The sequence below is a fragment of the Lynx canadensis genome, chromosome A1 (assembly GCF_007474595.2).
Source record: "Lynx canadensis isolate LIC74 chromosome A1, mLynCan4.pri.v2, whole genome shotgun sequence".
Classification (NCBI taxonomy): Eukaryota; Metazoa; Chordata; class Mammalia; order Carnivora; family Felidae; genus Lynx; species Lynx canadensis.
Genome location: NC_044303.2, coordinates 50,025,750 through 50,048,472, shown reverse-complemented (window position 1 = coordinate 50,048,472; position 22,723 = coordinate 50,025,750). Strand labels below are relative to the sequence as shown.

The following is a 22,723-nucleotide window of genomic DNA, read 5'->3' as shown; positions in this document are numbered from 1 at the left end:
GCACAAACAGACCTGGATCCCCAAGGGAATAACAGTAGCAGTTTCCATGGCCCCAGGATCAGAGCCAGTAGGGATGTGACCCCTCTATGCAAGGGTACAAGAGCATAAAGAAACCCAGGAGCAGAGGAGTTTCCTGTTGGTGTCTCCAGATAGAACAAGAACCTGCCTGCAGACCCACTGCCTGCCACATGGACAGAAACCACTGAGCCTCCCCCGCATAAGGTGGCCCAGAAGCGGGACCTGAGCTGCAACAAGGAGACAAAGAAAAATAACCACATACCTGCAGTTTTTTGTAACTATGTGTATATTGCATGAACTTAAAAAAAAATAGCACATGAGCTGAAGAAGCATTGGTACTAACAAGTTTAGAAGCCTCAAAAAAATATCAGCCACAGAGCAAAACTACCTAGGGACAGAAAACATGAAAAGATTTGAGGAACAGCAGTAGGAAACCTAAATGCAAACAAAAGGAGTTACAAAGACATGAGATGATAACTAAACAAATTAAGATCACTATACATTAAGTGATCCGTGCAATCTCACCTAAGTTTGTACCTGAGTAACATATAAACACCTCATATTTATGGTATCAGGCTGTGAATTATCTGTTGACTAATGATGCCAGAATTACAAATCTAAATTCACAAGAATAACAGAAAACTATTTATTAGCATCTGTTATCAGAGATGCGGACTATACTCCCGGAAGTCACAAAATTCCTGAGCCATTACAGACTGCTTCCGGTTGTACTGATGGCTATCCTTGTCTCACTCAGCATTTCTTCCTTCCAGAAGCTACACATCTAAGTCACTATCTAAGGCTCAGGTCTCATTCAATAAGAATGTATAGTACATATAAAGCACTGGATTCATTCAACATTTTTCTTTCAGGAAATTTCTATTGAGCCATCATCCAAGCTTCAGGCACGGTCCTGGGTGGTTGGCACCTGTTCTTAAGAAGCTTGAGGCATAATGTATACAGCATGATGACTGTAGTTAATAACTATCGTTAGCATAATAATGTATTGGATATTTGAAAGCTTAAGAGAATATATCTTGAAAGTTCTCAACACAAAAAGAAAAGGTTTGTAATTATGTGAGGTGATGGATGTTAACTAAACACTGTGGTCATCATGTTACAATATATACACATATTATTTTATACATTTTCAACTAATAAAGTTATAGGTCAATTATATCTCAACACTGGGAAAACATAAAAGATTACAGTTTTATTAACTAAAAAAAGAACCTGGGGGCGCCTGGGTGGCTCAGTGGGTTAAGCGTCAGACTTCAGCTCAGGTCATGATCTCATGGTTCGAGGGCTCAGCCCCACGTCGGGCTCTGTGCTGACAGCTCAGAGCCTGGAGCCTGCTTTGGATTCTGTGTCTCCCTCTCTCTCCAATCACTGGATTGCCATAATAAAGCAAAATGGTACATGAAAGGAACCATCGGCAAATATCTGTAGCAGGGACTTTAGTGTCAACCCAACATTGTCAACCTGTTCTTCCTTAGTAACAGAAACCCCATATTATTGGAGACAGTGAGATGTCCAGCTAGAAACATTTTCCAGACTCCCTTGCAGATAATGGTGACCAATGAAAAGTAACTAGAAATATTTAGCTGGGACTCCAAGAAAGTTCTCCTTTGTGCCACTAGCAGAATTTCCTTATGGGTCTTCACCTTGATCTCCTCATGGCCTGGACTAGCCACAAGCACAGATGCTTGACACTTTTTAGTCCCAGGTCATGCCAAATGCAGAGCCGCTGGTCACATCATAAACTCGTGTCCCAAATTAACTCACCCCAAAATGCAATTATCCCCCAAATTATTTCAGTTCTGCGAAGGATTTTAATATCACATTGGCCATGATGAGGACAGAGAGGGTTGCTGTTAACTAGAGTGAAAAATGAAACCTGAATTTTAAATGATTTGGTAATAATCAAGGAGCCAGAAACTCATCTGGAATTTATTAAGCCAAAGTAGATTCATTTCCTTACACAAAAAGGATTACTGTAAATTGCAGTGTGACTGTCAACCACATTCTTTTACCAGATCGGAGGCCAAATTTCAAAAATATCAGCTATTTGGCAAGCTATACCTTTTAGGACTTAAATTTTCCACGTCTAAAAATGTTTGCAAATTGGCTTAAAAACAGGCAGTATAAACTTTATCCTTTGAATAAAACACCTAAAACTGTATTTCCTTTCTTCATGGAAACTATAAAAGCTTCTCTTCACCAAAATAGCTCATTAGGCTCATTTTTAGTAAGACATCATAAAATGTCCTTGGAAAGATCTCACAAGTGCATCTTCCAAATGGAATACAGCAGGGAAACTAAATTAATCAGATGACTCAAAGACACACACACACACAAAACATGAAAAAGTAAACCATTAAGAATAATTGAGATAACAGAAATGTATGGAGACTTGAAAAAACAATTTATGTACAATACATATGAGAAGAAGCAACTTAATGCATGGAATCTACATACCCTAGAGTCTAATCTTGAACTTCAAATAGACAGGAGCTAAGTGGAAGGAAGCAGGGAGTATAAGAACATATGGCAGTGTTTTCAACAGAGCAATAAATATGGAATTCTCCAACTTGAAAAGTCTCAGGCAAGTTGACTAGTCTTAGATTTATTAGTCCACTGACAGAATTAATAGCCAAGAGGTGCTAAAATGGCTCACATGCACATGTGGATCCCCAGAGAGAAGACAATGACAGAAGTACCATAAAGAAACAGAATTCATTACTCTTAAGGCATTTGTTCATTCCAACCTCAAGTTCTCATAAAGCATTATCACAGCTTAAGAACAATATAAAAAGGGCTCAATAAAAACCCATATTCACAAATCAGAGGTTAGGAAAAACATCAAGTTATCTAAGTGCATTTTGGGATACACACACACACACACACACACACACACACACCCTTAAAAATTAGCCATTCTAGGGGTTCCTGGGTGGCTCAGTCGGTTAAGTGTCTGACTTCGGCTCAGGTCATGATCTCACGGTTCGAGGGCTCAGCCCCACGTGGGGCTCTGTGCTGTCAGCTCAGAGCCTGAAGCCTGTTTCGGATTCTGTGTCTCCCTCTCTCTCTGCCCCCCGGCTGCTTGCACTCTGTCTCTGTGTCTCTCAAAAATAAATAAACATTAAAACATAAAAAATAATAAAAAAAAATAAGCCATTCTAGGAAAGGCAAAAAAAAAAAAAGTCATCAATTGGTCCTCATTTCGAATTATATACAAAGTATAATAATAATAATAATGATAATAATAATAATAATATGGGCACCTACCATGTGTTGAGTGCCTACGCATATTCCACATCTTTTCTTCTAAACCCATCACCATCTTGCAATCCTCATTTTATAGTTCTGGGAATTTGGGTTTAGAGAAGCTTTATATTCTGTCCACGGTCACACATTTTACTGCAGCAGCCGGTATATGGCAGCTAAACCTAGTCAGTATTGCCCCAAACCCTGCCACTCTTGCCACTACGCCATGCTGGACCGAAGAGAAGAAACAAAGACACGGCATTCTGAAAACGTTCATCTGCATGATAACTATTTTGTGTGTATATTTAAGAGAAATGCTTTATCTCCTGATCACCTTCTGTTTTCAGATTAACATGATTTTAATTTTCTTAGAGTCACTAAATCGAAACTATGAAGATACTTTTTTCTGAACATTTGAAACAAAATATCTTCCCCAAATTATTGTCAGCTAAAATCCCTGGGGACAGGAGAGACATTTTTCCCCAGTTTATGGAAGAGGAAACTAAATTCAGAAGACTAAAGTGAATTCCTGATGATGTTCAACACACTAAGAGTACTTTATATAGAAGACCGCAATGATTCCTTCAGACCCGTTGTCCGACAACATACTTCCCCTAAGAACGAAGGCTTTGTACCTCTGACAGATCCAGTGATACCAACTGCGCTTAGGGGACGGTTTTGCTAACACAAGTTAATAGCTTGTTTGACACAATGTTGGTTTCTTGGTAGCTCTTCCTCCCTCTTCTCTCATGGCGCTCTTGCCCCTACACTAAGACTTTCCAGAAGGATTTTCTGAAGCTTCATGTGGTTCCCACACTAACACTGTCCAGCTGTACTCTCAACAAGTGAGAGACTAACTACTCTCTTGTCAGATGCAATGGCCTTTGTTCCCACTTTCTTTTCCCACGATCACTTCTTCTAATCCAGAGCACTGTTGATACTCCTCTTCCTTTCTTTCAGGAAAACAATGTTTCCTTAAGATTTCTGACACATTCCTGGTTTTCTGCCTAGCTTTTTGAACATGACCTCCCCTTCTGCTTCCTTTCCACTTAAGAGAAGACATATCCCAAGGCCCAGTCCTTGATCCTCTCTGTGATATGGTCTTTCCCCTCCACTGACCCATTCTGTCCCCAGAATTCCACCATCACCTGATAGAGCACCTCAAGAAAAAATTCAAAGTCTGTATCCACAAATTGGCCTTGTAATTCTCACTACCTTCAGATAAGCACCTTCCACAACCAGTGGACTACTAGTTTCATTGCCCTACCAACAGGGCAATCCAATGGACCCTGGCCAATGATGGTGGTCCAAAGGACCACCATCATCTTTCTGGTCAAGCTCAAGAAGGACTTTCTCTATTAGCTTCCAAATGCCTTTCCTATCCTCAAAATCCCTGCAGATTTGCTGTCTAACATGGTCACATTTATTCCCATGCTGTTCTTGGGCTTATCTCCTCCCTGTCAGGGCAAGCCCCGGAAAGAACCACGATAGCACATACCCTCACCATTCCCCCCTCTCCACACACACCCTGCCTCTAAACCCATCACATTCCAACAGCAGGAAGTTGTTCACATCTTACTGTGAATTTACACATTTTATACTAAGTCTGAGAACTTTCCTATGCTTTTTAACTTAGCTCCAATCTTGAAATACAAAAAAAAAAAAAAGAGAGAGAGAGAGAGAGAGAGAGAGAAAGACAGAGGCACACACATGGACTATCTATGGAATAGCTAATAGCACAAAAGGGTATGTATGTGCCAAAACCACACATACAACTATAACAGAAGGAAACAGAGGAAAGTAAATGAAGCAGTTCAGCTTGAGTTTTTCTGTTAGAAAAAAAATCTAACTTCAGATACTGGTTCTATCAGTATCAGCTGCATGGTGCTGGGAAAGAAACTTCACTTCTTTAATCTTTTCTCATCTGTTAAAAAGTTATATTTACAAATTTTTAATTTATTTTTATTTTTTTAACATAGGCTTCATACCCAGAACGGAGCCCAATGCAGGGCTTGAACTCACAACCCTGAGATCAAAAGTCGGACAATTAACCGACTAAGCCACCCAGGTGCCCCCCCAGGAAATTATATTTATAAAAAGAACAATATCACATAATTCATATGACACCTAGGAGGAATAATGTTTTTTTAAAAAACACGTTAAGAAAAAGTCAGTTTGCATCAAAACAGACAATTAGTTTCAGCTTCTTTTTTCCCCCATTTCTGAAAAAAAGCTCTTTAGAAAACTTCCACTCCTCAGTTTTATGTGCCATTTCAGAATGATTCCTAAAAAAAACCCAAAAAAAAACAAAAACAAAAAAAAACACACAAAATTACAGCACTTTGGAAGCATGAGGTGGGCCTCTGGTGTTTGAGTGGGGCAGAGAAAAAACATTCCTATTCTCAAATTCTTTGAATTATTTTCATTTATTTCTAAAAGGGTAAAGCTGTGTTATGCTTCATTGTCTCAAATTAGTCTCTGGGTTCCTACTCAAGCTGAGGATACTATTCGGTGAGTTGTGAGATCTTTTCATGACAATGCCCCAAGTTGCCTGGTAAAGTACTGTCCCCAGTGCAGGATATTCAGCTAAGGCAGCTCACTTTCAATGTGCTGCTTTATCTTATGATACTTATTTGCAATTTAGGCATCTTTACCATTGGTTGAACAAGGTCAATTACCCATGCTTCAAACCTGCTTTTTAAAAACTTGCTTTGAACTTACTCAATATGGAACCGAAGTTTAAGAAAAGCAAGCAAACAAACAAAAAACCTAACAGAACAAAACAGCTTGTTTCATTCAGTGAAGCACAGCCAGAGTCAGTCAAGTCACAGGATTAACAACATGTCAGGTAAGACATTTGTTGATTCGTCCATTTATTTATCCAACAAACATTTACTGGCATCTAGCAAATACCTGGCACTATTTAAGGCTTGAAAACAAGGTACACCTTTGCACATAAGGCACTTACAGATTCTAGTGACGGTTACAGCCAATCCAAAAAAATATAGCCTATGAAAGCAAACGATAAGTGCTACAAAATTTGAGTGTGGACTGACAGGAGATTGTTATTCTACAGAGAGGAAGGGGAGGAAAGGGAGGAGGAGGTATCATTTGAGCTGAGACCTGAATAAGTGAAAGAAATGTATTCACGCAGGAGGAACAGCAACACCAAAGCCCTAAAATAAAAACCTCTGCACATCTGAGGAATAGCAGGAGGTCAGTATGACTAGAGCCATGGGAAGACACACAGTGACAGCAGATGACATGGGCAAGTGGGACTATTTATTAAAAAAAAGTTTTTTAAACAAAAATGCAGATTTATTCAAAATATAATAGATAGCTATTGTGGGGGGAGGAGGAGGAAGATTTGGAAATGCGATCTCTGGTTACTTTTTTTATTGAAGTATAATTAACGTGCAGTGTTATATTAGCTTCAGGGTACAATATAATGATTCACAATTCTCTGCATTACTCAGTGTTCATCACAGTAAGTGTACTCTTGGTTCCCTTCACCTATTTCACCCATTTCCCCCATCCACCTCCCCCGTGGCATACCCAGTCTGTTCTCTGTATGTAACAGTCGGGTTTTGTTTTGTTTGTCTTTAAGTTTGGTCATTTTATTTCTTAAATTCTGTATGAGTGAAATCATATAGTATATGTCTTTCTCTGATTTGTTTCACTTAACATTATACCTTCTAGGTCCAGTCCATGGTGTGTGGCAAATGACAAGATTTCATTCTTTTTATGGCTGTATAATATTCCATTGTATGTATGCCATATCTTCTTTATTAATTCATCTACTGGTGGACATGTGGGTTGCTTCCACAGTTTGGCTATTGTAAATAAGGCTACAATAAACACAGGGGTGCATACATCTTTTCAAATCAGAGTTTTTGTTTTCCTTGGCTAAATACCTAGTAGTGGTATTACTGGATCATATGATAATTCTATTTTTAATTTTTTGAGGAAGCTCCATTTTGTTTTCCACAGTGGCTGCACCAATTTGCATTCCCAGAAACAGTGCATGAGGGTTCCTTTTTCTCCATATCCTCAACCACACTTATTATTTCTTGTCTTTTGGGGTCTAGCCATTTTGACTGGTATAAGGTGATATCTCAGTGCAGTTTTGATTTGCATCTCCCTGATGAATAGTGATGCTAAGCATCTTTTCATGAGTCTGTTGGCCATTTGTATGTCTTATTTCTAGCTTACACTTTTAAAGAGGAATCTGGCTATTATATTTGAAGCAGGGAGGATGGTGGCTATGGGTAAGAAGTGTCAGATTCTGGATATATTTGAAGAGACAGCCAACTGAATCTCTTTATAGACTAGATGTGGAGTGTGAAAAAACAACAACAACAACTAAGAGTCAATAATGACTCAAAGCTGGGGACCAAAGCAAATGGGTTGAGAGTGGTGCCATGTACAAAGATGGGAAACACTGGGGGAGATGAGTAGGCAGGTGATAGGAAGGGGGAGAAACTCAGAGGTTTTTTGGGGAACAAAGTGGGATGTGCCTACTTGATCTACAATTGGAAATCTTCAGTGTACGTGTGTATACATGTATGTGTGTCACACACACAGGGCAGGGAGAGAGGAAAAGGGAGACACTGTCAACGCCAGGAATACAAAAAGGAAGTCATCGGGGCGCCTGGGTGGCGCAGTCGGTTGAGCGTCCGACTTCAGCCAGGTCACGATCTCGCGGTCCGTGAGTTCGAGCCCCGCGTCGGGCTCTGGGCTGATGGCTCAGAGCCTGGAGCCTGTTTCCGGTTCTGTGTCTCCCTCTCTCTCTGCCCCTCCCCCGTTCATGCTCTGTCTCTCTCTGTCCCAAAAAAAAAACAACATTGAAAAAAAAAAAATTTAAAAAAAAAAAAAAAAAAAAAGGAAGTCATCAGCATATAGAAGGTATATAAAGCTATGGATTTGATAATATCTGCTAGGGAGAGATTATAGACAGAGAAGGCATGGGAAGATGAACCCAGGGATACTGTAATACTTACTGATCAAGTAATCAGGAGGACTAAGCAAAGGAAAATCAGAAACATCAAGTAAAATGGGAGAAAAATCCAGAGAAGAGTTGAAGGAAATGTTTCAAGAAGGAAGATGTGTCTGTGTCTAATGCTTTTGATAGATTGACAATACTTTCTTCGGACACTAAGGTAAGTTCCAAATTGATTGCACACCACTCAAGAAGGCAAAATGTTTGCTTATTTTCTCCTTCCTGTGGTAGAATGAAAGACTTTAAACCCTAGTAAGAAAGAATTCCAGAATCAAAGTTTATAATAAGGAAGGCAATGAGTGTCCTTCCTTGAATATTATGAAATTGTGGTATAACAAAACAAGATCTCTCCTTCCCAGCTCAGACATCTAGATCAAATTTCAACCTTGTCAAGAAGAGAAAATCTTTCATCATGGTCTTTTTTCCAGTACTTACTAGTACTGAATTTCTAGTACTATGAGAAATTTCTAGTATGCCATGGACTACTGAAATGTAGGTCAATAAGAAATTGATACTTTTGGGGGTGCCTGAGTGGCTCAGTTGGTTAAGTGTCCGACTCAATTTCAGTTCAGGTCACGATCTCATGGATCATGAGACTGAGCTCCATGTCAGGCTCTGTGCTGACAGTGAGGAGCCTGCTTAGGATTCTCTCTCTTCCTCTCTCTCTCTCTCTCTCTCTGTCCCTCCCTGGCTTGTATGCATTCACACATGTTCCCTTTCTTGCTTTCTCTCTCAAATAAATAAATATTAAAAAAACAAAGAATTGATACTTTTTGTAAACAGTCTTATAGAAGAACCTAATAGATATAATTATCTCCTGTTGTAGCTCAAAGTATAATTCAATGTCATCATATAAAATGCTTCCTTGGGGCGCCTGGGTGGCTCAGTCGGTTAAGCGTCCGACTTTCAGCTCAGGTCACGATCTCACGGTCCGTGAGTTCGAGCCCCGCGTTGGGCTCTGGGCTGATGATGGCCCAGAGCCTGGAGCCTGCTTCCGATTCTGTGTCTCCCTCTCTCTCTGACCCTCCCCCGTTCATGCTCTGCCTCTCTCTGTCTCAAAAATAAATAAACATTAAAAAAAAAAGAAAAAATTAAAAAAAAATGCTTCCCTTTTACAACACTTTAAATGGTTAACTGAGCATTAATCTGGTTACTTAGATATAGCAGAACACATAAATCTAAAGTGTGCAATTGTTCAGGAATGTCTATCAGCAATTCTATAGTTTATAAAATATTTGATCACCATGTGCTTCCAGGCACCAACATCACAAGACAGAAGCTGCGTTCTAGTGTGAAGGACTTACCATAAACAGAAAATAGTTTATCTTACAGCTTCAGATAGAATGAGCACTGTCTGACCAGTGTTTCTCTGAGACAGTAGAGTGTAGTGATTAAGAGGGCAGGCTGTGGAGTCAAAATGCCTGGGTTCAAATCCCCAACCACCACTTAGTAGTTTCAGTGTTTCCTGAGAAAATTATTTGACTTCTCAGTCCTCTTTTTTCCTCATTGGAGAGAACACCCCTGGTCCTAACAGTCCTTCATTATTAAGGTACGCAGGGACAATACACTTGCCCCGTGTCTTGCACATGTAGAAGGAAAGTACTAGTTGCTTAATTGTCAGTTACTCACCTTCTCGTATAAAACCTTCACAGCCTATTCAAGTCAGCCTATTCTGGCACAGGACAGCCCTCTGTTTATAGAAACATCTTCAAAATACTTGATACTAAGGTCTCACTGTACCCGAACAGTTATTACTAGTGTTGCCCTTTGAACCCACATAGAATTTTTCTAACCTCTGTCCTTATGACAATCCCCACTGTACTTAAAGAGACATAATGTCTGTGCACCATCATCTAATGCACGCAAGCACCAAACTGATCCTCCTCTACACAGAAATGAGAACCGGTCTTCGAGGACCCTACAAGGGAGGATATTACAATCTTTGGAAAGACTGTTTATGGGACTGTGTCATGATTCATCTGTAGAATTTGCTAATGCCCGTCTACTTAGAGAAAAGTGGCAGATTGAGTGTATTAAATCTCTGTTCCCAAAGTCTTGCACAGATGACAACTCTTTTCCTTATTAAGAGCTTTGAGTACATCAGAAATGTTTTAAGAAAACACACACACACACCCAATAATTACCTTCCGAAACTGAAGACTAAGTAGAAGTGCACATATTTTATCACTCTCCTCAAGCTCTAATATACTCTTTGACAGTTAACAGTTTTAAGGAGATCTGCAAGCATTAAGTAAATAAGCCAATCTTTTGACAGGACACAAAACAGTCATTCCTTCAACAAGCATTTGAGAACTTTCTGCCAGGAATTATAGGCTGCAGAACAACAGAAACAACTCAGTCTACAGAAGGTAATACATGAGATGTCTTCCCACAACATCCATTTCTCCAAACTAAAAAGGTTGGACAAAATTTATTAATGTTGCTTTGTTTTCTTACTAACATTCTCAAAACGAGTACTTTTAACTCAAATGCCGTTATGTTTGCCAGCAGTTTTAAACGTGAAGGAGGAGGTAAAAGGAGCCAGTTGTCCTCCACAGGAGTCCCTTACTAGCCAAAGCACTCTTGGCATCCAGAGAGCGAGCCTGCTAGAGCCCTACACAGAACAATGAGACCCAAATGAACCAGATGAAGCAACACGCTCCCTGCCACACACTTGGGACGTTATTCCTCTCAGCCTAAGAGAGGATTTCTGTGTTTTATCAAGGGCTGACGGAATATCGAGGTGCTCCACTCCTCAAAATGGACAAACATTCCATTCTTCATAATTTTGTTGAGAATTCAGAGCGTCTATCTCCAAACAGCCTAAAAAAAACCCAAGACAACTCAGGAGGCACTTCCTTAAGGACCCCCACCATGCCCATGACCTTGGAGATGTGCTTTAGCAGGCCAGGGGCCCTCTGAGCCTTTTGTGACTGCACGCAGAGGAGCCAGAACCCTCCGTGTTCCAGGGCCATCCTTTCTCACTGGAGGAAACCCGATGTATTATCTGTTACATAAATGTTTAGCATCACCAGGGATCTGAGAAGAGGGAGAACATCATGCATGTTTCATCCATTTATTTAGAGAAAAAACACAAATGACAATTTCCAATTCTGGCCAGAATTTGGAGAGCATTAATATATTCATTTATATATACCAGAATGTATCAACCTCCACTCATGGTTGCAAACTAGCACAAAGCTTTCACAGGGTAACTTGGTGAGGTGTCAAGAGCCAAGAAATCAATCATTTCCTTTGACCCAGTGAGTGCATGTCTGTAACTGGTTTGAGGGCACTCCATTTTATTAAAGGTACAAGTTCTTGCACTTCCCCTCATGTTAAGACAAGGCATATTTCGGGGCGCCTGGGTGGCGCAGTCGGTTGAGCGTCCGACTTCAGCCAGGTCACGATCTCGCGGTCCGTGAGTTCGAGCCCCGCGTCAGGCTCTGGGCTGATGGCTCGGAGCCTGGAGCCTGTTTCCGATTCTGTGTCTCCCTCTCTCTCTGCCCCTCCCCGGTTCATGCTCTGTCTCTCTCTGTCCCAAAAATAAATAAACGTTGAAAAAAAAAATTAAAAAAAAAAAAAAAAAAAAAAAAAAAAGACAAGGCATATTTCTAGCTTTCAGTACACAGGTACGTTGAAAAGATCCAGAATAACACTATACTGGAATCCTCCTAGTTGCCCAGGAAACGCCAAGACATGTGTGTGCTTATACCTCCTAGAGTCAGGCTATTTTAATGGCATCCCTGCCCTGGTTTCTATTTGTATGAATCAGTTCCTTCTCAAGAGGATTTTGTGAGTACACACTCATCTCTTGCCATCCTTCCTGTCATAGAATTTTTTTATTTTCAAACAAAGATAGTGTGTTCAAGTAATAGTAAAATGCTACGTGAAGAAAAAAGGAACAACTTGACAATCATGATATTGCTTGGCTGTTCAAAACTACACTAAGAAATCTAAGATGTTAGAAATCAAAAAGGTGGTTGCCTGTAAGAGGGAGAGACTCAAGTGCCCTTCTGGAAGGGAACTTTGTTGAGTGACAAAAATGTCTATAAGTTGATTAAATTTCTGGGGTACACGGGTGTAAAAACATTTGACAAAATTCCCACAACCGTACATTAAAAATCGGTGCATTTCTCTGCATGTAAAGATTACCTGAGTAAAAATAAACTACTCTCAGCAACTTCTAAAAGTTGTGCTGTAGAGAACTTGAAGCTCTTACGCCAAGTTATAAAGTCACAAAGTGGGCAAATGTGTTAGCCCCGCTGCAGCTTGATGCAAATGCTGCCTCTCTGTGAGCTTACCTGACTCCCCAGGCCGACTCAGGCTGCCCCCTCAGTGCCATCACTACAAATTGTGCAAATTTCTACTACTACAGCACTTATCTGACAGTGCTGCTGGGTGTGTTTGTAGGTCTGCTCCTTGTGGGGCATGCCTCCATCTGGAGGTCCAGGAAAGAGGCTCAGAAGGTGGCATTTGAATCAATAAGCCCAGCAAGTGTCCAGTACAGAGTAAGCACATAATAGGCAATCTCTGGGTAACACATTGACTGAATGCAAGTCCCCATGAGGGACAGCATTAATCAGAAGGCAGGAAGAGTGTGCCATGACTCAGGAGCAGGGCTGGAACAGAAGAGAAAATGTTAGGTAAACAGGAAAGTACACACGGCTACTCAGATGAAGGCATATCTTGTAGCTAGCTGGTCCTGACCAAGCAACTAACTGCGCAAGCAATGAACTCAGCTTTAGACCCTGAAGCAAGTTTCTGCTGGGAGAAGAAATAAGTTCTGGTCCTTAAAACCCTATTTTTAAGTTTTGTTAAAGCTGTAGCCTTCAGATTATACTTCCATTCAACAAGCACTTACCAGGAACCATGCCAAATCCCTGAAATAAAGATATTATTCTGGGGGCACCTGGGTGGCTCAGTCAGTAAGCAACTGACTTCGGCTTGGGTCATGATCTCGCAGTTCGTGCGTTCAAGCCCTGTGTCGGACTCTGTGTCTCCCTCTTTCTGCCCCTCCCCCACTCGTACTCTATATCTCTCTCAAAAATAAACATAAAAAAAAAAGATATTGTTCCTTCCCTCAGCTTATAATCTAATATGGAAAAAATGGATAGAATTATAGCATGAGTGCAAAAAGAGAGATCTACACGAGAATAGAGGGGAGGAAGGAATGGGTGCAGTATAGGTGTGGTAGTTGAGAAAAGGCCCCACATAAAGGCTAGCTTTAGCCCAAGCATAGAGGACTGAAGAGGAGTAATGGGTATCAGGCACACAAAGATGAGACTAACTGGCTCCTTTTACCTTCTCCTTCCTTTTTAAACAAGGAATAAGGCATATTCCACACATGATAACCTAGAGGTGAGAAAACAGCTTCCTGTGTGTGGGCAAACTCAAGCAAAGATTAGGAACAATAATTGCTTTTTGGTAAGCATGTCACTTAACCAACACAGCCACCATGGGAGGTCAAGGAAGAAAACAGAGACCTAGTGGGTTTAATTAAGCAGCAGAACCAGGACTTGAACTATGATTTGTTCCCAAACCAGTGAGGGTTTTTTCTTTTCTTTTTTTTTTTTTTTTCCCAATTTCATTGAGATATAATTGACACAGAGTTCAGTATAAGTTAAAAAGTGTAACACATAATGATTTCACATACATATATTGTAAAATGCTTGCCACAGGAAGTTACAATATAGTTACAAAAATAGTTTTTTCCTTGTGGTGAGAAATTTTAGGATCTATATTCTCCTAGCAATTTTCAAATATACCATACAGCAGTGTTAACCATAGTCCTCAGGAACTGGATGAAGTGGTCAAAAAGTATGAATTTCCAATTATAAGACAAATAAGTACTGGGTATGTAGTGTACAAAACAGTGCTCTCATGGGGCACCTGGGTGGCTCAGTCGGTTGAGCGTCCGACTTTGGCTCAGGTCATGATCTCGCAGTTCAAGAGTTCAAGCCCTGCCTCGGGCTCAGTACTGACAGCTCAAAGCCTGGAGCCTGCTTCAGATTCTGTATCTCCCTCTCTCTCTTTGCCCTTCCCCAACATATGCGCGCGCGCTCTCTCTCTCTCTCTCTCTCTCTCAAAAATAAATAAATGCTAAAAAATTTTTTCAAAACAGTGCTCTTAATCTCTATGCCACCTGGCACCTAGGCAAACAGTTATGGAGAAAAGATAAAAAAAAAAATAGATATATAGGCAGAGATGAGATTGTAAGCAACTGTAAATGTTATGGTATGCTTCACACTGCGAAGATGTGAAGGTGATAGACTTTAAAATCTTGGAGCGCCTGGGTGGCCAGCCAGTTAAGCATCTGACTCTTGATTTCAGCTCAGGTCATGATCTCAAGTCAACAGGGAGCCTGCTTGGGATTCTCTCTTTCCTCTCTCTCTGCCCCTCCCCCTTCTGGTACATTCTCTATCTCTGTCTCTGGCTCGCTCTCTCAAATATAAATAAACACTTTTTAAAAATAAAAAATCAGAAAAAGATAAGTGAAATCTATTCATGACTCCCCAGAAAAGAAGGAACTAAAAATCAGGTTTTTATTTTGAAAAAATAATTTTGGCTACAACAGCTAGTATAAGAATTGCTTCTTAACAATTAAATTTTTTTAAAAATTTTAAATGTTTGTTTATTTTTGAGAGAGAGAGAGAAATAGCATGAGTGGGGGAGGGGCAGAGAGAGAGACACACACAGAATCTGAAACAGACTCCAGGCTCTGAGCTGTCAGCAGAGCCGGAAGCGGGACTCAAACTCACAAACTGTGAAATCATGATCTGAGCCGAAGTCGGACACGCAACTGACTGAGCCACCCAGGTGCCCCCAACATTTAAATTTTTAAATAAATTTTTACCATCATAGTATGTCCAGGTTTAACACTGTTCCTTGAAATTATACGAAATTACCAAAAATTCTTCTATGAATTTAGGGACATTTTCAAGTGAATGTTTACATCATTCCACATACATTTGCAAAGCAACAGTACAAATCCATGAAACCTTCATTTAGTCCACAGATAGTGCTGGTGTGCACTGAGGACACATATATCCCAAGCAAACCCTTTCAAACCAGATCACAGGTTGGGAACCATTAGCAGAAAGGATGCAGGTTACAGAGAAAGAGGGAAACCACTTAGAAAGATTTGGAGGTGCATGGAGAAACAGACTAATTGGAAGTAACTGAGGAAGGAGTTATATTCTGGTGCCAGGTCTGGCAATGAGTTCAACTTGGCATCCTTAGGTCCTTCTACAGGATGATGGTGATACTGAAAGAATCAAACTCCGAGATAACAGGAAGCACAGGTAAGCAAGGAGGTGGTAAATTAAGTTAGTCTGTTCTCCAGCCATGAAAATTACTACCGTATATAAACTTCAACCTAAAGAGCAACATTAACCCACAGAATGGAAACTGGCCACCAACCAATGCAATGAGTGATATATCCAGTTTTCAATCTCATTGGTATTTTGTCTGTTCACTACAAAGACTTTTGAATGTCCCAAAACAGAGAGACAGAGGAAACTATTAGGTGTAGAAAATTAGAAGGTGCTCCAGAAAAAGTTTAAAATTAGAGGGTCTGGACAGCACTTTCTACTTCATCACCTACTCCATGACCTTGCTGGAATTAAACTTCCTCTCTGCCTTTGCCTTTAAACTGCTATGTTATTTGGTTTTAAACCAGTGTTTAATCATAAACCAGCTCTGCTACATTATTATATTCCAAACAGCATTTCCAACCAGATAATAATCCAATATCATTATGTTGGATTAAAGAGTGCACATTCCTACATTTGCTTTAAATTGAAATGTTAAACTAGCCCCCCAAAAATACATACACTCTTAACCATTTAAGCACAATTTAAAATAGCCATAAAATTTTAGTTGGTAGAATAACAATCACTGCCCCTTGCCCCACCCTTTCACCTTCCCCTCTCAAAATAAAATAAATAAAACTTTAACTCTGGTTGTGGGAAATAATGTATTAGCTATCACAACAGAATGGAAATGACAAAGAACATACTAACATGGACACTGGCTGTCACTCAAAATTTTACAAGGTTATTGGAGTTCCTCAACCTTGGGTTAGTCAAAGCTGCAGCTGAGAATAAAGGCAGCAAAGTACACCATATAATACATATATGTTTACATATATGAATAACCCACATATGCCTCAATATATGTCGAGAAAAGTACGGTAGAGAAAATGGAGCAGGAGCAAGAATATTAGCATGCAAAAGAAAGACTTACACCATAATCTTCTTCACTTTCCAAAATATGTTATAAGATACACTTTGGAATCGATATTTTATCTTTAAATTAGGGGTTCTCAGAATTAAGAGGTGATTGTGGCAACAAAGGAGTCATCCATTCTGCTTCTTTTGGCAAGAACAATGTTTTAAAATATGTGCTTTAGTTGCAAGGGCAAAGCTAAGGAGACAAATAAATTTGGACACTAACTGGAGAAATAAAGTAAACCTAACAGTAGGCACACTGCTGTCACTCTGAATGCCCAGAGCATGCCCAAAGTGTACATGAATATGTAAAGCGTTCACATATCTTCAATGAGCATACTGCCTTGCTCCCAGTGGCAGGAGGGGGAAAAAAATGACTTGAATGTTAATTTCATTAACTATATTATAATGATATGGCAAAGCCTTTAGAAAAATCGTCTCTTGGGGCGCCTGGGTGGCTCAGTCGGTTGAGCGTCCAACTTTGGCTCCAGTCATCATCTCACAGCCTGTGGGTTCAAGCCCTATATCGGGCTCTGTGCTGACAGCTCAGAGCCTGCAGTCTGCCTCGGATTCTGTGTCTCCCTCTCTCTCTGCTCCTCCCCCACTTACAGTCTGTCTCTGTCTCTCAAAAGCAAATAAACGTTAAAAAAAAAAAAAAAAAGGTAGACTGGTCCTCATTACTTTTATCAGTGGCAGATTGTTCCCTATTTCAGAGATGACAGCAGCTATGGGTTGTTTCTTTTTTATGAGCTTGTTATTTTCTAGAGTTTTGTTCATTTAGTTGTGTTTTTTATACTCTGTTTTTTTTTAATGGATTTCAAAAATGACTATACTTATATAGCTTATTGGGATTGTTTTGGGTCCTACCATGTATTACTTATGTTTGACCCTTATTTACTGATGGCAAGGTAAGCTCTGCTCTTGTACTTGAAGAGACAGGCCTTCTTTGAATGTGTTGGTAGTAGGAAGCAAAACAGTGATGGGTGGTATTGGAAATGATTTTGGAGAAAAGAAGACCAATAGGTTTGGGGCGCCTGGGTGGCTCAGTGGGTTAAACGTCCGACTTCGGCTCAGGTCATGATCTCACGGTCTGTGAGTCGAGCCCCAAGTTGGGCTCTGTGCGGACAGCTCAGAGCCTGGAGCCGGCTTCCAATTCTGTGTCTCCCTCTCTCTCTGCCCCTCCCCCACTCGCGCACGCTCTCTCTCATTCACTCTCTCAAAAATAAATAAACACTAAAAAAAATGTAAAGAAAAATGGTCTCTCTGCTAAAGATGAAAAAAACGCGTTTAGAGGGGACGTTTGAGAGTGGGAAGGTGAGCACATATACCCTGCACTATGATATCTTTTACTGCAACACACTTCCCTAGAGTTTGTTAGATGCAAATTTCTCACAGAAAGCCTACACCATCATGAGCAAGCTAAAACAAACAAGGAATTTTTTAGACTTCAAAAATCTGTATACTAAACGAGGAAAGTGTGAAATCATCCATATTCATAGATTTCCTGAAGCAAATACAGAGCACGCAGATACAAACACCGCATAGGAATCACGTATGACCAAAAGTGTCCCCATAGTTCTTCCCTTCTCTCTCCCTCCGGCCCTAACACTCAAAATCAAAAAGGCAACTTTAATTTCTTTTCTAAAATTATGAAGAACAAATCCTACTAGTGGAAAATTACCTTTGGATGCCCTGGTCTTTCAAAGTTTATGAACGAGGGAAGTCATTTCTCTTAACTGCACTGCTGGAATTTTCCCACTCTCATTTCAATTCAAAATACACTGTTTATTCTTCTCTCAACCTCTGCATACCCTCCCCTCACACCTTCCCCCCACCCCAACCTTCTAAATCACCTTCAGACTAGCTCAAAGTTTCAGTCCAAAAAAGGACATCAACAGCTGATTTCTTGACCCCCCGACTCACATTTCACATTCCTTTATTTACTGTTAGAAATGGAACACTGAAAGTTTATTCTCTTCTTTCCCCCCATATATACATTTGTTTTCTTAAGGACAAATTAATTCTTATTAAACATTGTGTGCTTTGGGAATTCCTAAATATGCTGGTTTTTCCCCCCGCTGGAATAACCTTTAAACCTAATCTGCATTTTTAAATACCTTGAATAAGCCAGCACGTGGCATCTATAACTCCTAAATAACTTCAAGGCTGGTGTAGGCAACAATTTTCTAACAAGCGGTTGTTCCTGGCTCACATCTGTTCTGAAGACTGCCTTAGCATCATTTAAAAAGTCATCTTTTTCATCCAGCAGAACAGCGGGTGCAAGTCCTGGTGTTAACTTTTTTACAGATAAGTGCAACCTTAGGTGTTGACGAAGAAACCTCCTAGAGACCATCTCCATTTCGACGGGGGGAAAAGGGAATGGAAGATCTTGTCCCTAAGGCACAACCGGGGTCAGTGAGTGACCCCAGGAGATCTTAGTCTCATCAACGCCGACTTTGAATAAGTAAAAACCTTGACTCCAGATGCCGCGCGCGAGAAAATATCTCTCCGGATGCGACTTTAGCGTCCAACCTCCTCCACTCACCCTCCCACACCACACACACGAAATACCCTGCGCAGGTAAGTGTCGGGCATCCCCACTGTAACCACCGCAAAGAACCGCTCCGGAGGACGCGGGGCCGACTCTGCCCCTGTGCTGACGTGGTCTGGCTCACAAGGATGCGCGGTCCCCGAACCCAGAGGGCGAACGCTCGGCTCTGCACTGAGCCCTGGCAGAGGAGCTCTGGGGAAGCCAGAGAGGCCGTCGTGGGGAGCGCAGCACTAAGCTCAGCTGGACGTTAAAAGATCAGAGAAGCAGGACTTGCAAAGTCCCCCAAACTGCAAAGCCAATCAGCTGCCACGCGCCGGCGCAGGTCCCGGGAGGAGGCTGGGGCGCAGATCGGCGGGAGCGGCCTCGAGGCCGCAAACTCGTGCGGAAAATGGTAAAGGCACTCACCTCCACCCATCTCTGGGCCTCGGCGAACGCCAGGGCGCAGTCGGCCCCGGCCTCCTCCATCCCTTCCAGGACTAGGGTAAGAGGGAGAGAGAGAGACGCGGTGAGTGCACGGAGGGGCGGGGGGTCCCGCGCGCGTCTGGCCCCGGCGCCCGGCCTCTGCTCAAGCTGCGAGGCTCCCGGGTTCTCTTTCCCTTTGTTGCGCTCTGCAGTTCGCTAAAGTTTCGAACCCACGAGAACCTGAGGACGTGGCTTCCTCTCAACTCCTGAAAACAACCCCGGGGCTCCGGGCAGCCGGACAGGGCGCGGGAGGTGGACGGGGGACTAGAGGCGGCGCGTCTCACCAGCCGGGCAACTGTTTGGACTTCAAAAGTCGCAGCGCCGCAGCCACCGCCCTCCCCGGAATGGCCCCGCCCCAGCCCACCCCGCCGCCCACCGCGAGCCGCAGAGTCGCCGCTTCCGTCCGCCCCCCCTGCGGCTCCCCGGGGCTCCCGGCCGCAGCCGCCTTTGTGGTCAGACTGTCTGGGCCAGGGGATGCCACCGGCCGCCAGGAGGCCGTGGCCGAGACCACGCTCCCGCTCCCGCGCTGCCCGCCCAGACCGCGGCTCCGCCCCGAGGGACGGCGCCCCCACGCCCGCATCCTTCCAGCCTCTGCCCGCCTGGCCGCCTTCCATGTCCCGGGGCCCCGGTAAGAGGCGTCCCCTCGGCTTTCGGCCGCCCGGCCCGCCTGACATACCAGAAATAGCTGCACACAATTGCACCTTTCCGGGCCAAGAAACTTCCCCGGTGGAGGAGCGCGGCCCTCCGCGACGCGCAGCCGCCCAGCCCGCCGCCCTCACCTGCGGCCGGAGCCCGCCGTCCCGCTGCGCGCAGCCCCGCAGCCAGGTGCGCGGCCTTCCCCACCCCAAGTTCTCCGCCCCCTTGTGCCGCCCGGGCCCTCCTGGCGGCAGGTGGGGGTAGTGGCCCGAGCGCGTGCCGCCCATTTCCCCCCATACTAAGCCGGCCCCGCTCCTCCCCGCTTCCAGGTGGGTGAGGTGGAAGGGACCTGGATCGCGTCGCAAAGGATGCGAGCGGGTGGCCACCTGAATTTCTCCCGCGCTCACCCCGAGCGTCGGTCGGTAGGGTGACAGATTATTCAGTGGCCGCAGCGGTCCTGGGTAGGTCCGGGTCTGGAGGCTCGGAGGCTCAAGGCTTACGTTCTCTCTTCACACGAAAGTCAGGTCTTCGGAAAGGAATGTGTTCGTTGGTCTAGTCTCCCTGGGACCTCGCTTGAAACTCCTGAAACCCTGTTTAGGCCACATGTTGATGGCGTCACCTTTGGAGGAAGATAAAGATCTTACTCCCGTAAAGTAAATAACCCCTTACTTTCGTTTTTCCGGTTGATTGATGTCGTTTTTCATCATAAAGAGTAAACAAGTAAGGAGCAGGGAGACTAGTGTAATGAAAAGCTAAAACCTAGCGCCTATAGTTAACAATCGTTTGCATTTTGCCTTATTTGCTTATCACCTTCATTTCCTGCTTAAAGATAGATATTATTATACTTCACCCCAAAATAGTACAATATGAATCTCTTTTTTTTTTTTAAAGGACACTTGTCTACAAAAGCATATTACCATTTTCACCTCTAACCAAAGCTAACAATTACCCAGTGTCAATTTACACCCAATCCGGACTCAAATTCCCCCACTGATCCCAAAATGTCTTTTACAGCTGTCTTACTCAGAACAGAATCCAAACAATGACCACACGTTGCATTTGGTTACATCTTTTTTTAACCTAGAATAGCTTCCTCTTTCAATGCCCCCAACCCGCTCTTTTATTTTTTATTACTGAATTTTTCTAAGTTTTTATTTTAATTCCAGTTAGTTAACATACAATGTTATATTAGTTTCAGGTATACAGTGTGGTGATTCAACACTTCCATACATCACCCTGTGCTCATCAGGACAAGTGCCCTCCTTAATCCCCAGCACCTATTTAACCCATCCCCACACACCCCTCCCCTCTCATAACCATCAGTTTTCTGTATTGAAGAGTCTGTTTCTTGATTTGCCTCTCTCTCGTTCATTCTTTCCCCCTTTGCTTGTTTGTTTTGTTTCTCAAATTCCTGCTTTCTTTTTAAGAATGACATTGTCTTGTTAGACGGACTCCTATGTACTTCTAGTCCAGGAGAAGGACAGACATTCCCCAAGCTTCATAAGAGTTATTGTTACTACAGTTACTATGTACATATACTACACTGTTCAAAGCCACTGCTCTGTAACTTGACCTGAAGCTATGGGGGTAACAGCCCAGGTTGGTAAGAAGCACATAGACACGAATATGAATGACTGAAGTTACCAAGTCACCAGACACGCTGAGCTTCAATTTCCTCGTCTGAAAATTGTGCTGATAATTACTACTTCAAAGTAAATAAGGTTGTGAAAATTAAATAGGATGGTGTATGTAAAAGCCTAGGGCACTGCTTGGCATAGGAGGACACTAAATAAATAATGGTTATTTCCCATTAGTCTCTCTAACAGTAGTGTGTCAAATATGGATTTTTTCCTTATAAATGGGGATTTCATTTATTTGCTCAAGTATTCCCATTGCCAATTTGGTTTCAAATCAGCTCAGGCAGCAGCCATTTCTGTCTCTTTAATGATGCAAATTTGCAAGTCAGAAAACCCAAATCCAAATCTTTGCCTTCTATCAGGCATGAGAGTGAGTGTTTTAACCTTCTGGAAAGATTGAATCAGCCCTATAAAGAAAAGTAACCTGCCTTAGGAGTTTACAATTAAATTCACAACAATAAAACATCAAAAATATTACTCATTTTCCAGGAGAATTGGAGATACTTTCATTATTTAAAAGCAGTACAACTGTCATGTGTTATAGGTTACCGATGAACTGTTGGTGGGAGAAAGTGGTACAATCTTTCTGGAAGGTAATTGGGCAATAAATATTAAAAAGTTTTTTAACTATCCGTGCTCTGTTGCAGCAATTTCACTTCTGGGAATTTATCTTAAGGATATGAAGGAAGATCTATGTGCAAATGAGCATGTGTGGTGGAAACAGATACACTCAAACCTCCCTTTAGAGGAGGGCTGTGGTCAGCAGCCAGACTGCATCTGCCAGCTCCTTGAGGTCGGCCTTAGCTGCAGACCTCTTCTGAGGTCATGGTCCTCCCAGAGTGGCTCTCATCTGGTGATTGAGTGACTGTACTTAGAAAAGCTCAGTCATCTCCACCTAAATGAGTTGAGTACCTCTGATAGG

The 22,723-nt window shown here is 42.3% G+C and overlaps 1 protein-coding gene across 3 annotated transcripts in view; it reads right to left on the bottom strand.

Moving 5' to 3' along the window:
• The window catches only part of LMO7 (LIM domain 7), a 199,370-nt gene extending 178,592 nt beyond the window's left edge, over positions 1-20,778 (bottom strand). For 2 of the 3 annotated variants that reach the window (XM_030312062.1, XM_032592170.1), the window contains exons 1-2: positions 20,572-20,752; positions 19,472-19,542 (exon numbers count right to left, since the gene is read on the bottom strand). In XM_030312062.1, the coding sequence (XP_030167922.1) occupies positions 19,472-19,531 (60 nt within the window). In that variant the 5' untranslated portion in view covers positions 19,532-19,542; positions 20,572-20,752. Of the gene's footprint in view, positions 1-19,471; positions 19,543-20,571 lie in introns of all 3 variants that reach the window. The other variant, XM_030312057.1, reaches the window with a different exon arrangement.
• Between the last annotated feature and the right edge of the window lie 1,945 nt (positions 20,779-22,723).